Here is a 14,875-nt window from a genome sequence, read left to right on the forward strand (position 1 = left end):
TCAAAACAACCAGGAAGCATTCAAATTACGGTCAGCATTTTATATTTCTTAGAAGTCCGTGACTCCACAGAACAATGCAGAACGTGATCAAAACAGCGACTTATTAGCGGTTAGCTCTGAAACAGTTCCCCTTCAGCACTGCAGGATTTGTTAGTTATGTGAGAAATCTGAATATGCATAACGTAGCTATTGTAGTCAGAGAAAAAAATCCCGGTCACGGTTCTGGCATTATGAGCACAAAAACTATGTTTCAAATATAACTGGTACGATTTTCTTAATATATATTATCAGTATTTTAAAAATATGTGCGCGTTGCGATAAGCTCATCACCACGAAGCTATAAGCGATTATTATTTTTTCAGATGTTTTGGATATCTAGATGTTGACAGGACTAAATTTAATTTATGCCGGTCACGTTTCTGAAGAATATCTTCCTCGTCACCAGGGCCTTTCAGAGTTAGAGAGCCAGGCCACTAAGCAGCCAGCATAAAAAAGTTGTAAACAAGAAGCACTAGAAGCAGTTTTGACGGAAGTTGTAATGGCTGGATTTTTGTGTTCTGCTCTGCTCGTTATATTCTTCTTTGGAACCGATAGTTTTGCCAAAGAGATTTACACCAATATCTGGGCTGTTAAAGTTCGTGGTAGTCAGCAAGATGCTGAGGAGTTAGCCATCAAATATGGTTTCTCATACGACGGACATGTGAGTCAAAATCTGTTTTTAATACCTTAATTTTCTGTGAAACTGGTTAAGTTTTCTCTTTCTCGATTCCGTTAAAGATACTCATTTGAACTACCTCAAATGTATTTTATATGTGCTACTCAAATCTTTTACCTCGGCACATCCGTTTGAGTTAGGTGAATACTGAACATTTAAAGAGGCCCTGCCAGGGGGGTCCTCGAGTCGCTTGTCTGAATTTCAAAATGCTTGGTGTCGCTGTTTCATCGGCCATTCTAGGCATTTTTGTCACTTGTCGGAATTTGGCTAGAGCTATTATTGTTTGTCGCAATTTCATTTATGTGCTGTCGCTACTTTTTGGGCCATGTCGCTTGTCGGAATTTAACCCTGGCAGGGCCTCTTTAAAGCAAATTTGAAATTTATTTTTTAGCTCTTTCAAGACTATCACATCTTTAAAAAACCTGAATTAAAGAAACAGTCAGGAAAGAGTCGATTAACATCCCAAATTGACAGAAAGCTCGATTGGGAGCCAAAGGTAAGACATACCATCTAGTATTCAAACTGATTTTGACGCAATTTTTTTTGTAGAACAATCATTCAACAAATTAAAACTGTTATGGTTGCCCTATAGTTAATTGGTTTGAAGTCTTAGACATGCATCATGTTGACAAGTCTTGGGGTTAGACTTTTAGTACAAGGCCACTTTCAATTTCTGTCATACTACATGTACAGCATACTTGATAATGATGACAAATAAATGATAATTTTCATCTTTCATAAGTATCCATTGTTAAGGCCAGTTTTCTCATTGAATCCATGCATTAATTGTTTCAGTATATTAATATTAAATAAATCAAAGTGTATTTATTGACATAAATTATCAGTTGAATAATTATTATTTACATTTATATGGTTTTAGGTTGACTGGTTTATGCATCAGAAGGAGAAACAGTATAAACTGATGTTCTCTTCAAGTTTTAAAGACCCTATGTTTGAAGATCAGTGGTACATTGTAAGTCATTTTCTTAAATGTCTATGTTTTTTGGAGGGGGACAGGAGTGTGGAACCCAGGAGAAAAAGGGCAGGATGCAGGAGAAGAGAGGGTGGGAAGGGGGATTACCAGTAAATCCCAAGGTAGCAGGAACTGGGATAAATTGAGAAAAAATTGCAACATTTCATTATGTTTTGCAATAGATATGGCACAAGGAGGAGGGAACCACTACGGAAAGGGCTGGGAAGGGGGGAGAAAAAGGTACAGGAAGCGGAAGGTTCAGACCCTTCTGTCACCCCCCCCCCCCGTTTTTGGGGGAATGTTTATTGATTGCTTATTTTCCCAACTGGATATATCGATGTTCACACAAGTGGGGCAGGCTATATAGTGGACTTAAACCTTGACTTCACATGCCCACCGGGCAAGTGAAGCATCATAAGCATCTTGCTTATTAATAATGAGAATTTGTTTGTGGCTACTAAAAATGACATTAGGGCTAGTACTGTACATCCTGGCCACTGCAATCTCTTTGCACCCTAAAGTCCATATACTTAAGATACTGACCAAGGTTTTTGTTTTCAGTTGAGGGCCCTGCCGGAAGGGGGGACTCACATATAAAAATGACAGGAGTGCTCATCATACCTTAGGGTGCATCGCGATTGGGAGTGCTCCGATAGCGATGCATCAATCGCAAATTCAACTATCGATAACAATCGGAATAGTTTCATTAACTATCGATAGTTACGAATAGTTTTTCAAATGGTTTCCTGTAGTACTTTTTCCTTGCTTGAAAAATGCCTCGCTTGTTCTCTGCCGTCGTTTCCCTGCTTTCTGTTCGTTGTTTTGTAGTCTGCATTGTTTTACAAACTATAAAAGCAAACTTCACAGACGTCGCTCGTCTCCCCGGCCTTATCTGCGTTCAAAATGGTGGTTCGAATTTTAACTCCACCCCCTCTAGGAGAAAGAAATGATTACAACGCTATAAAGTCACTAATTACAATACTATCACAATAGTATCGCAATAGTAATTTGACTATCGCAATACTATCCCAATAGGCAAAATGACCCCAATAGTCACCCCTAGATTCTAGCAACTTTTAAGGGTGTTTTAGAACATTTTTTACAAGCACATTTGTTATTTGTATCTGGGAGTCCCCCACATGGGGCCCTGGCCTACAAGCTAGAACATCACAGGCCATAAATCAAACACAAATTAAAGCACAATTAAGTACATATGTGACACCATTAATGAAAGGAAGAAAAAAAGAAGATATGTATCTTAGAGTACGGACTGAGAGAACAAGTTTCATAAGATATTTATTATCTTTGGCTTTGGAGAAAGAAAAAAAATCAAGTCAGTCAAGTATAGAGTTTTGGAAATCATAAGAACTAAATCTATGGGGAACCTAATCATGTACAGTATATTGCATTGTATTATTGTATTGTAACTGACACACAATATATTTTGGGCCTACCATTTCTGAATATACTTTTAAATCAATCTTGTTTTCAATTTTGCCCTACCTTAGAAGAGACCTGTTGGATCTAGCGAGCCAACGCATAATATCACCTCTGTTTGGGAAGCTGGCTACACAGGGAAAGGAATTCTGGTGGCAGTACTGGATGATGGAGTTGATGGCAGCCATCCCGAAATACAACAAAACTATGTAATATTCTAAGTTTCCTCTTATCTCTTGTTTTTCTGTTTTTTTTTTTTTTTACACTTCCAAATGATTCTTGGATGTGTGCACTCAGTACTGCAGGGTCTGTTGCCAACCTTCTCCCATTTTGTACTTTAATCATACATGTACATACATGCATTAATAATATGCCATTGGTCTCCTTCTGCTTTGACAGAATTTAACAGCAAGCTACGATTATGTGGATGGAACACCAGTTCCTTTTGGAAAACCAGTATCAGGGTAAGTGAATGCTTGACCAGTCTTAAAATGACTCTTGAAAGATAGTTTAAGTTAATTTATCTTAGTTTTTAATTTCTTTCTTTTTAAAAAAAATAACTTAAAATTAATCAGCAATAGAATGAGTACATGTATATGAGGTCTGGCCTGCGTAATTGGGACTCCACAAAATATCCATACCCTGTTCCATATTTTACCACCCCCCCCCCCCCCACCCCTGTCTTCGGAAATTCCAAAATGTATTATCCCTCCATGCCCTCAAATTCCATTATCTTTACACCACTCCAATTCTGAATTTCCAGTTTTTCACATAGCACTTTGGAATTACCAGCACTGAGCAGGTAGGATTTGCAAATATGCCCAATTTGGTATTTATGCCAAATTATTTCAAAGGACCCTGGCATTAGATAAGTCCACAAAATTAGCGTGCTTAAGGAATGCACATATGTCTATCCTAGGCTTTGGTAGATTGTGCTCCTAAAAGTGGCATATTATGCTTCTAGCAGTGCTCAAAATTTTGCCAAATTATGCAAAAATTATGCCTGAATTCCCAAATTATGCTTCTGATTTGCGAAATTATGGTCACAAAATGACGTAGATTCTGTACATAGAGGTGCGCAATAACGACACAAAATTATGATGTTTTTCAAATAAACTGTTGTTGCAAATTTATTTGTGTTTTATGGCAGTTTGTCACGGCCGTCAGCTGTGCAAATTAGCTGCTCGCATCTCTGAACCGTTTGTAAAATGCCTCCAACGACTTAACAATCACAATTGTATAGCTAAAACACGCATTGCAAGAACAAACTACCTAAATTTCATTTATTTCTGTAGAAAGTACACCATATTTACTAAATTTTATGAATTTATGCTCCAAAAAGTGCTAAAAATTGCTAATTATGCTGTGGCAGTGCTCGATTCACAAATTATGCTTTTTAGCTCCAATTATGCCAAAAATTATGCTAGCACAATCTACCAAAGCCTAGTCTATCCCAGGGCTCTGGAAATTCCATTTCTGGACCCCCCCCCCCCCCACCCACCCACACCACCACCTCATACTTTCAGAATTTCAATTGTAAGTATCCCTCATGCCTTCAGAATTCCAGTTCAAAGAATCCCCCTTGCCCTCGGAATTCGATCGTATATAGGTATTCATTTGGTATTTTCTGGAGTCACTCATTTCCTTGTACTCCATACCTGCCAAACCCCAGAGTACAAAAATCCGGAGACATCTAGAAATCTTTGCATTTTAAGGATATCATAGACAATGTATGAATACTCTCGGAAAATCAGTCTGGGAGATTTGATGAAAAACTTGGAGACTCCCAGGAAAATTTGGAGAGTTGGCAGGTGTGTTACTCACCCAGTTTATTTTTCTCTATTTTTGGTACAGTTTTTTGGTACAGGATTTTGAAAATGACCTGAGTAATAAAAAAGTTCTGAAAAGACATACTGTCAATTGCATCTACCTGTGAATGCACACGCTATAAACATGTTTTCAAACGATGTCAAACGTCAGCGTTTCAGGTGTCAAGTTTGGCAGACCGTACAGCAAATTTGGTGCCGAAAGTTCAACACATTCCGGTTTCAAAATGGCGGAAAGATTAGATATACAGACTTCTTCTGAGAAACTGATGCTGGTCTGTGTCGATATACATACACAGGTTCACTTGAATCATTTCTAGTGTCAGGGTTGGAAACTAAAATTTCGGAGCACTCGCCATCTGGGCGAGTGACCTTCAAATTGCGCTCGCCCAGATAAATTTTCTCTCGCCCAGTCTCCTCCATTAAAGAAAGGAAAATTTAGCCCCCCTCCTCTAACAATTTTAATCACGTTCAATACTCATTGTGCCATTGTGGGTCGATCATGATACAGACTGCAATCTAATTCTTGGATGAAAAATCGCCAAAAAAGACCTTACTTTACAATTTAACCATGAGCATGCTTACTTCAAAAGTTGATATGCAGTTTTCAATTTGATACATCTTCCCAAATTCCTGTATGTTGCAAGCAAAGTGTCGAAATTGTACAGAAAAAGAGGCAGGAAAAGCAATCTTGCCGCGTTTCGTATAATCTGGATATGAAAATCATACTCGCCAAACTGGGCGAGTGATCCGTGATTTGTACTCGCCCGACAGTTTTCACACTCGCCTGGGCGAGTGGGCGAGTGGGCGAGCGCTAATTTCCAACCCTGTAGTGTAAAGTTTCGCCCGATCTCAGTGTTTATGGTGAGTATTTTGAGTGCAAAAGTTTGCGCTATGGTCTGCTAATCTTCAAAGTTTGACACCTGAAACGCTGACGTTTGACGTTGTTTGAAAACATGTTTTTAGCGTGTGCGTTCACAGGTAGATGCAATCGACGGTAATGTCCATTGAATTGTTATTATTTTTAAAGATTTTAATGAACAATGTTATCTTAACATTTCCACTTAGCCATGGAAATAACTGTGCTGGTATTATAGCTGGTATAGCCAGTAATGGCAGATGTGGTGCGGGATTGGCATATGATACCAAAATTGCAGGTAATAGCCCATGTTGTAAATGTCAATTAATTTTGTTTAATGTGAAAATTAAATTAAACACCACACATACATCACATTCTCATTTATACTTTCTTAAAACTTTTATTTAAGTACCAGTTAAAGTACCAGTTAATGATGGTGGTGTTCGTCCCAGCAGTTGCTAAACAACACAATGTTCCCAAAATTGCTTTTGAAATATTCATAAGCGCTTGCACTAGTTTTTGATTAGAAGAAATAATACCGAGTACTTCAACGAAGATTTGCCAAATTTAACTGGCACTTATTCTCCCAACTGTACAAGTATCAAACTACCTTTTCTCTTGTTTCAGGTATTCGCCTTTTTGATGCTAACATAAATTCAAATGATGCATCAGAGGCCAAGGCTCTAGTTCATGAAATAGAAAGTGTTGACATTTATTCCAACAGCTGGGGCCCTGGGGACATGGGCGTGCAAGTTGAGGGCCCTGGGCGACTGACCAGTGAAGCTTTAAAGCATGGCATAGAAAAGGTACATAAGTGTTGTACATGTTTGTGGAAAAGATGTATAATTATTTTAGACAATGCACTTAGCTTTGAGCTAGCTAATTTCCAGGATTGCCACTCAGCAGCTGGCCTGCTGTTCTTCATGCTCCCAACTAGTGAAATGCCTGGAGCAGACTACCCAATAGATTGGTAAACTTTCAGTCTTATCCTTTTTCCAAGTACCAGTACATGGGGTATTTCTCGATTTTAATCAGCTTTAAAAAGTTGGGTCAGGTCACAATGTCTTTTTAAAAACGAATTAATTGACTTACTGTATTAAGACCAAATTGATTGCAAGGCTTGTACTACTACTGTATGTGTAAGTCGACTAACTGTACTCTTCACTCCACACATAATAGGCATTATTCTCTCACCTTGCTTTATAGTTAATTGACTGCAGGTAAATTGGTGACATTCCTTTCCTATTTTGGAAATGTTTTGGCCAAATTATAAGACTACCAAAAATGACAAAAGACACACCCTTGTTACTTTAATAAAAGCCACCCCCAAATAATTGCTGGGTATTAAATGCCACTGGTGCTTAAATATCGAGAAAATATGAATTGTGTTTCGGGTGGGGGGGGGGGGGGCAAGTAGCTGCAATCTTTTTTCACTGAAGACTTTTTTATATGTTCTTTTTGTTTTGACAGGGTCGTGGAGGCCTGGGTGCCATTTACACCTTCGCTGCTGGAAATGGTGGTATGACAGGAGACAGTTGTTCGTATAATGGTTACGTTAATAGCATTTATACCATTGCCATTAACGGTGTGAACTCAGATGGCTCCAAACCGACCTATGCCGAGCAGTGCCCTGCGATCATGGCCACCGCATACAGTAGGGAGTCATTAAATGACATTGGAAAAATTGTAAGTAAAACAAAATTCAAATCTCTTTGACAATCAAGTAGCAGAATTTGTAGTTAGATTTGATGTTCTGCTCGATTGTGCAGATTTAATAATATTCATCTCTTGATACATAGGAGGCAAGCATGGCCGAGTGGTTTAGGGGGCTGGTATTGTAATCCGGAGGTCCCCGGTTCAAGACCTGCCCTTGCCACTAGCTGGATTTGTTTCTCGGTTGTCCCGAGTTCAAATCCTCGACCACGCTTTGTATATAGCCAACTGGTCTGCCTCCTGCCAGTTGGGATTTTTAACCTTGTTATGTTCATTTAAAATTATTTGTTTCCTCTGTTTCAGTGGCATGCCTGTAAACTAGCTATCTCGTTGAGATATGAAGCTAAGTGCATGACCACTATAAACATATTTCTATTTTCTATTTCTATATGCAGATAACCATTGATAACAAGACAGGATGCGTTGATGATTTTGGAGCCACGTCAGCGGCTACAGCCATGGCATCAGGTCTGATTGCACTGACCCTGCAAGCAAAGTAAGTCTTGTTTAACTAAATTAATAGGAGGGGAGGGCCAGACCAAACAGACATCCCTATCCCATTATGGTGGACTTATGACTTGTAGTTTGCTTCACAAGAGAGAGTAGGATTCTTCATTTCTCTGTAGGGCTACTCTGGGACCCAAAGTCGCCGTAACTTTGGGCGACTTTAGGCGATTTTAGCTTATTTTGTCAAAAATTATGGGCGATTTAAGGCGATTTTGGGCGACTTTGGGCGATTTTGAGCGACTTTAGGCAATTTTAGGTGACCTTTTAGGCAATTTTAGGTGACTGACCTAAGTACAGTTGTGGTATACATGTACATGGGAATCATCATGGTACACCATTAAGCATTGTTACAGAAAATATCTATACTATCTATAAAACAACTTAGAGCGACTTAGGGTGACTTTAGGCGACTTTAAGCGACTTTAGGCGACTTTGGGCAACTTTGGGCGATTTTGGGTGCCAGAGTAGGCCTCTCTGTGTAAAAATTCAACTTGAAAATTTCGACTTCCTCCTTAGCTACAGACCAGAAATAATCTTAATTACAATTGAAAAGGCAAGTATTTCTAGGGCTAAAGTAAGGAGACCGAGCTTGTTTCTTACCTTCATACCTCTGAGAGTGCAAATAGAACGTGAAATACATGTTGTATAAAAAATGGATTCTTATATGTCATAATTTCCGTAAAATTTAAATCACATTTTGACATTAATATATTGTAAAAAATACGAGGATATGATTCACTGATTAAATTTTAGGATGTATAGCTTTCTTGGGAAATTTTCAGATGACTTCAAAGGGCTAACCAGATGTGGTTCGATCGTGTTTGTTTTTAGCAGTCATTGCAGGACCACTCTGTTACTGACAGGTGGTCTAGCTTTATCAGAGCTTTTCGGTCGTCGTATCTTGTCCTCAGCAAACCCTAACTGGGTTTAACTTCTCTTTCAGCCCTGACTTAACATGGCGTGACGTTCAACATATCATAGTTTACAGCTCAAGACACGCGCCAGGGGTGGCAGAAGTCCCGCTCAAGAAAGGCGACTGGGTTCAAAACAAAGCTGGTTTGTATGTCAGCAAGTTTTACGGCTTTGGGCTCATGGATGCTGGCAAGATGGTGAGTCTGGCAAAGAATTGGAAGACAGTGTCTCCGCAGCTGAGATGTGAGATTAAAGGCGACGATAAAAACAAGTAAGATTGAAAATTAAAACAAAAATCTTTATTGTAGATGACAGCGCCCCTGCCGTGTGTTGTTGGTTGTTGTTGTTTTATGTGTCCAAGCTAATTAAGGCTTTTTGGTGCTTTGGTAATGCCACTGGTAATCAGACCCTCGAGCTCGCAGTCTAACTGTTAGCATTACTAATTTTTTTTCCTATTTTTATTATTTATAACACGGTTAATGTTTCTATCTAAAGGGACACTGGATAATTAAGTTTCTATTTGAGGGCGCTTTCCATTTGGATCAGAAGTCAGGCTGGCCGGTCCGGTGGTTTTGAATGTGAATTGGGCCCTTGACACGAGATTTTCCCACAAATCCACCATAACATTGTATAATATTTATGCATTGACTGATTTGACAGGACAAATCTGACTATCAATAGAATTCTGTTCTCGAATATACCGGTCTGGCCGGCCAGTTCTGACAAATGGAAAGCGCCCTAAGTTTATTTCTTTCCATTTATTTTGTCACCTTAACACAACTCATCCCTTCTTTGGCGACTTCTTCTACAAGCAAATACTGTTTGGCTGTCCTGACACAGCATTTTTTTATCCAAACCACCCAGCATGTAAACCAACACGACCCTTGCTGAAACAGAGACGCAGAATACGCCAGGTTGTCTTACTCATGCATAATTCACTGTAGCTTACATGACCACAACTAAGGACATGTAAGCTACTATGTAAGCTGGTCTAAGCTGCGATCCATTCTAAAATCTTGTGGATGAGGTCATTTTTATGAAGTCATTTCCAAGATAAAAGTGGACAGTTGAATTTTTCAGGCTGTTGTCAGGATAAATTGCTTTTTTATTTTCAGGCCAATCCCAAGTACAGTTTCAATAAGGTTTAGGAATTGTCCGATAAAATTCCTGGAACACGTTCAGATCAAAGTAGATCTTGATTTCTCTCGTCGAGGGGACCTGTCTCTGCAGCTGAAGGCGCCGACTGGCACAAAATCTCCAATGACTCGAAGGCGCGTTTTTGACAACCTCCGGGGAGTCAAAAACCTGACAGACTGGGTTATGACAACCCTGTTTAACTGGGGAGAAAGTCCTGAAGGAGAATGGGAGCTTCAAATTGCAGATTTGGACAAAAGATACCCAAGTACAGGTAACTTCTTTATCTGAAACTTTTTTAAAAAACATTTAGCGATACTGCGGGATTTAATATCATCACCACAGTTATTTCGTCTAGTTTTCTCCAGCAGGCCAAAAGACATTCAACAACTATATACATGTACATTCGAAACTGTGGGGTGGAGTTGTAATGGCCTAATGGTTATTGCACTCGACTTGGGTCACTATTGTGTTCTTGGGCAAGGGGAGTGTAAGTGGGTACAGGGGAACCGTTAAATAGCCTGACAGAATGCTGGGAATTAACCTGCGATGGACATCCCGTCCAGGGGGAGTAGCAATATTCCCAGATGCTTCATGTTACAAAAAGAGGAATCGGCCCGATGGGCCACTAGGATTTAATGAAGACTTTACCTTATACGCCGGCTTTCCTAGGTCGCTAAGGTAGTTAATTTACCTTTATCAACTTATGGTTGTTGCACTTGCCTTCCGATGCAATACGCCAGTCAGATTTCTCCTCTTTCTCTTTCATCTTGTGTTCAAACGGAAATGTGTTTTCTGCGTTCTAGGTACACTTTATAGCTGGTCACTGATTTTGTATGGAACGACAAATGTCTCCCACAATTTAACAATCCCGAAAGCCCCCTCAAGTCAGCCAACAAGGACGGTTACTACAACGAAGCAGCCTCCCACGACCAAACCCGGTAAGCAAATATTTTTTCCTCTAAAAGCGTTTATGTCTAACTAACGAGTTAGAGGTAGATTTTGCAAAGTCGTGCGCTTAATTCATTCTGCTCTGATTGGTTATTTCTCGCGCGTGAAAATTCATAACCGAGAAACAACCAATCAGAGATCTTTAGTACTTCGTCATCAGTATGGAATTCTTCAGGTCGAATCTCAGAAGTCATTCTTGCTCGAAGAGAGAGAGGTCCTTCTACTAAGGCAAAGTAGACGAGCTTCTAGGATAGGCTAGGCTGCTAAAAAGTTACTTTGTCATATAAACCATAACAAATTCACGAATCTGAGCGACGGCCATATTGGTAATAGCACTTATGGGTTACCTTTGTTTTCAGAAGTGGTATATGAAAGTGTAAGGGTTTGGACCTCGGGCGGAGCCTCCCAGTATAAAATATTTTTGAGTACCCCTTCCCCCTTCCCCGGGGGAGAGGGGGGCGGGGCGGTGAGGCCTTGTCCGTCTATTTGGAAGTGGAAAAACCATAGGAGCGGTAACTCGCTAAAATTCACCGTAAATCAGTAAAGTTAATGCACAGACATACATACATACATACATACATACATGGTTTATTTGATAAAGCAGGTTACAAAATAATTGGCAAGACGTTGAGTCCTGATGTGGACCTGCACTATCTAAAATAATAAATTACAATAAGATCCTATATAATACATGATCCAAAATTTATTTACAATATCTGAATAAATAATGATAGGTAAAATAGATGAATTAATAACAATATACAGTAAAAAGATAAATAAATGAATAAATTAAAAATATATGAAGTCCAGAGATTTGTTAGAAACGCTGCAGGACGCTTTAGTGAAACTGATAGATTTTAAGAGACTCTTATTTGCCTTAAGTTTTTTCTTGAAAGAATCAAGGTTAGAGCAAGACTTGATGTCATCGGGAAGGAGATTCCAAGATAGTGCAGCACGATGTTTAAAAGAAGATCTTCCCACTTCTGTTCTTGGTCTATCAACCTCAACATTTAAGGATTTTCTAAAGTTATAAGTAGACTCGGGTTTCACTAGTAAGTCCTTTAGAGGATCGATGCTATTTCCATGGTAAATATTGTGCGTAATAACTAGAAGTCTCTTAATGTAACAAGCAATACACCAACAACAAGCAATACACCATGGAAGTTAGGATAGGTATTTTTATAAAGATTTTTAGAGTATTCTTGTTTCCTCTTTAACATTTACTAAATATTCCCATGCAAACTTTTACATTTTCGCCGTTACTGTTATTACGCAATATGATCGTAACTGACTCACCGCTTACGCTTGGGTAGCCTGTGGCCTCACTAGTTTTTTACTGATCACGTTGTGTTGTATTTTATTTTAATATTTCTAGTTCCCGGACCACCCAGCTGGCTGAAATACTTGTTCAAAGTTGCAGTATTGCTGTTTGGTATTGTTTTTGGTAGTGTTATTGTGGCGATATTAATCATTCAGTGGTACTGGTGGAAATTGTTGCGCAAACATGTAGTTCCCGTATTGCGCAAAAATGTAGTTCCCGTATTGCGCAAATACAAATATGTAATTGGCGTATTGCTGTTTGTTATTGTTATTGTGGCGATTTCGATCGGTTTGTGGTTTTGGTTAGGATCCTTGCTCATAGTTGGGTTATTCCTGCTTCTCGTTGTTTTGGTTATTGCTGATGTTGCTGCTGTTGATTATTTGTGGCGTTTGTATCGCCGGCTAGTGAGGCAGAAAGAAGAAGAAAAAGAAGATAAGCAGGGAGGAAATAAAGAGGGCGAAACATGGCCGAAGGAAAGCGAAGAAGAAGAGGAAAAACAGAAAGAAAGAGGACAAAAAGAAGATACGAGATGCGAGTTACGCTCCAAGGTTGTGTTCGTTGATTCGTTTAAAACGTCACCAGAAACTAACATTTGTGGAGACATGGTTTAGACCAGAGATAGGAAAAAAATGTGAAACTAAGCTAATTACACGGTCCCTACGAGAGAGTAGCAAAGACCCGCCGGTGGGAGGGGGCGGGGTTCTCGGAGAGGTAGGGTGACGACCCACGTATGTCACGTTTCATATAAGGCTCGCTAGAGAACGGTTAAAGGCCCCAAACTTGGCGGTTTGTATACTCCCGTTGATTAAAACAAAGGATTATTACGTTAGTAATGGTCAACTGTGACTTTAAAATGATGTTGTTAGAAAAAGGAACACTAATATATAAGTTGTCGAAATATATGATATAACTTAAGTACAGTAATGTAAATATTCTTCAAACATGGTGACGATGACTTATTTAAGAGCATGTACGGAGATGTGGTTTTCTTTACAGAATCAGTTCATTGGAGAATTAAAGGGACTGTGTCACGAATTTTAGTTAAATTAATGGATGGGAAATGACCATCAAATTCGGTGAATAACCTCTTAAAACAGTGAAGGAACATTTCAATAACACACCAAATACAAAAGAAGGTACAGATGGCCAAAAGTGACGAAGATTGAAACGGATTGCGATATGGGTTTTTGAAATATTGTTGGGCTGAACGGTTTTCAAAGTTAATCTTGTTTGCTTGTAACTTTAAATTATAACACCCGGGAGACACATTTGGTTGCAATGAAGCTATGGTTTTGTTATTTTAATCCATGGAGGTAACTTCTTGGCAAACATTAAGTTTCATAGCGAGTATTTAGCTTAGCTCAGCCGTGACACAGTTCCTTTAAGGCGCTTTGTTATCCCGTTTAAACCAGAAGTGCACAAAGTTATGTTCAGAGAAAAACAAACAGACAAAGGCAAAGTTAGTTCTAATTCAGGCCAAGAGAAATTAATTTACCGTAAATTCTGTATTGAGCCCCCCTCTCAAATAATCCCTCCCCCTTCTAAGAGTTCAATTTGTTAATAAGCCCCCCTTCCCTCAGTGGTTAATCATGACAATTTATGAACAAGGAAAATTAGGCAATTTTATGATAGCCTGCGAACAGGGCCACCACATTCACTTATTACTGTTGCTATTTCGTGAAAATGTGTCACCAAACGGCACTAAAACATTGTACCCTAACTGATATATGATTAAAATACCCTCCTCTCAATGAAGTCCCCCCTCCCCCAAATGGTTTTAAAAGACATAAACAACCCCCCCCGGGGGGGGGGCTTAACCTTAAGCTAAAAGTTGTTGTTGTCGTCATAACAATTGGTCTACGATTTTCCTTATAATGCTAAGAGATCAACTTTGTTTTTTGTTGTTGTTTCGCTCGCCTTTTCTGAAATAATATTATATTGCGTTATGTAAAAAGGGAAAGAGGATTTAGAACCTCATCATCTGTTTAGACATGTTTCAGATTTGGTCTCTTTCACTTTAAAAAAGTAAAGTTGCCAATGTTTGTATTCTTTGCATTTAATTTAACAAAAACGTCTGAGTGCCAAGGCCAATCATTTTGGCACTGGTGTTTACAAAGAAAACTATTAAATATTAACATTTATTATTAATAATGTGATTATAATAAATTATTTAGCCATTGAATTTTATTAATCTGACAGAGAGATCCCTGTCTGTAAAACGTGGATTATGTGATAGTTTATTAGTCAAAGAATGAATAAAATTCATCGTTATTTAATATGTTCTGACCTGTCACTTAATTTACAGATCAACAACAAGGGCTGTCATGAACTAATTTAAATTCGAAATTATCCAAAAGCTAATCAGAACTAACTATAGTTTACTGCATTGGTGTGACCCCAGAGACGACCGAAAGCACTAACTTTAGTCAGCTACGCTATAGTTAGGTATGACGTCACGTAACTTGAGACTAACTACCGTTAAACTTTATGTGACCGCAGCCAATGAATAACAACTGAAATTGCATTG

General features: G+C 38.9%; 1 protein-coding gene across 1 annotated transcript; it reads left to right on the forward strand.

The window, feature by feature from the left end:
• Positions 1-515: 515 nt before the first annotated feature.
• Positions 516-14,639, forward strand: LOC144639496 (proprotein convertase subtilisin/kexin type 4-like). Its single transcript, XM_078498794.1, has 13 exons — positions 516-700; positions 1,107-1,211; positions 1,596-1,688; positions 3,197-3,334; positions 3,525-3,589; positions 6,020-6,108; positions 6,438-6,616; positions 7,281-7,496; positions 7,919-8,019; positions 8,974-9,213; positions 10,058-10,350; positions 10,883-11,017; positions 12,403-14,639. Exons 1-13 carry the CDS (start codon positions 539-541, stop codon positions 12,957-12,959), a joined length of 2,373 nt encoding a protein of 790 aa, XP_078354920.1. The 5' UTR covers positions 516-538; the 3' UTR covers positions 12,960-14,639.
• Positions 14,640-14,875: the final 236 nt, after the last annotated feature.

This window comes from Oculina patagonica, unplaced genomic scaffold, assembly GCF_052425735.1.
Source record: "Oculina patagonica isolate OP01 unplaced genomic scaffold, crgOcupat unplaced10, whole genome shotgun sequence".
Lineage (NCBI taxonomy): Eukaryota > Metazoa > Cnidaria > Anthozoa > Scleractinia > Oculinidae > Oculina > Oculina patagonica.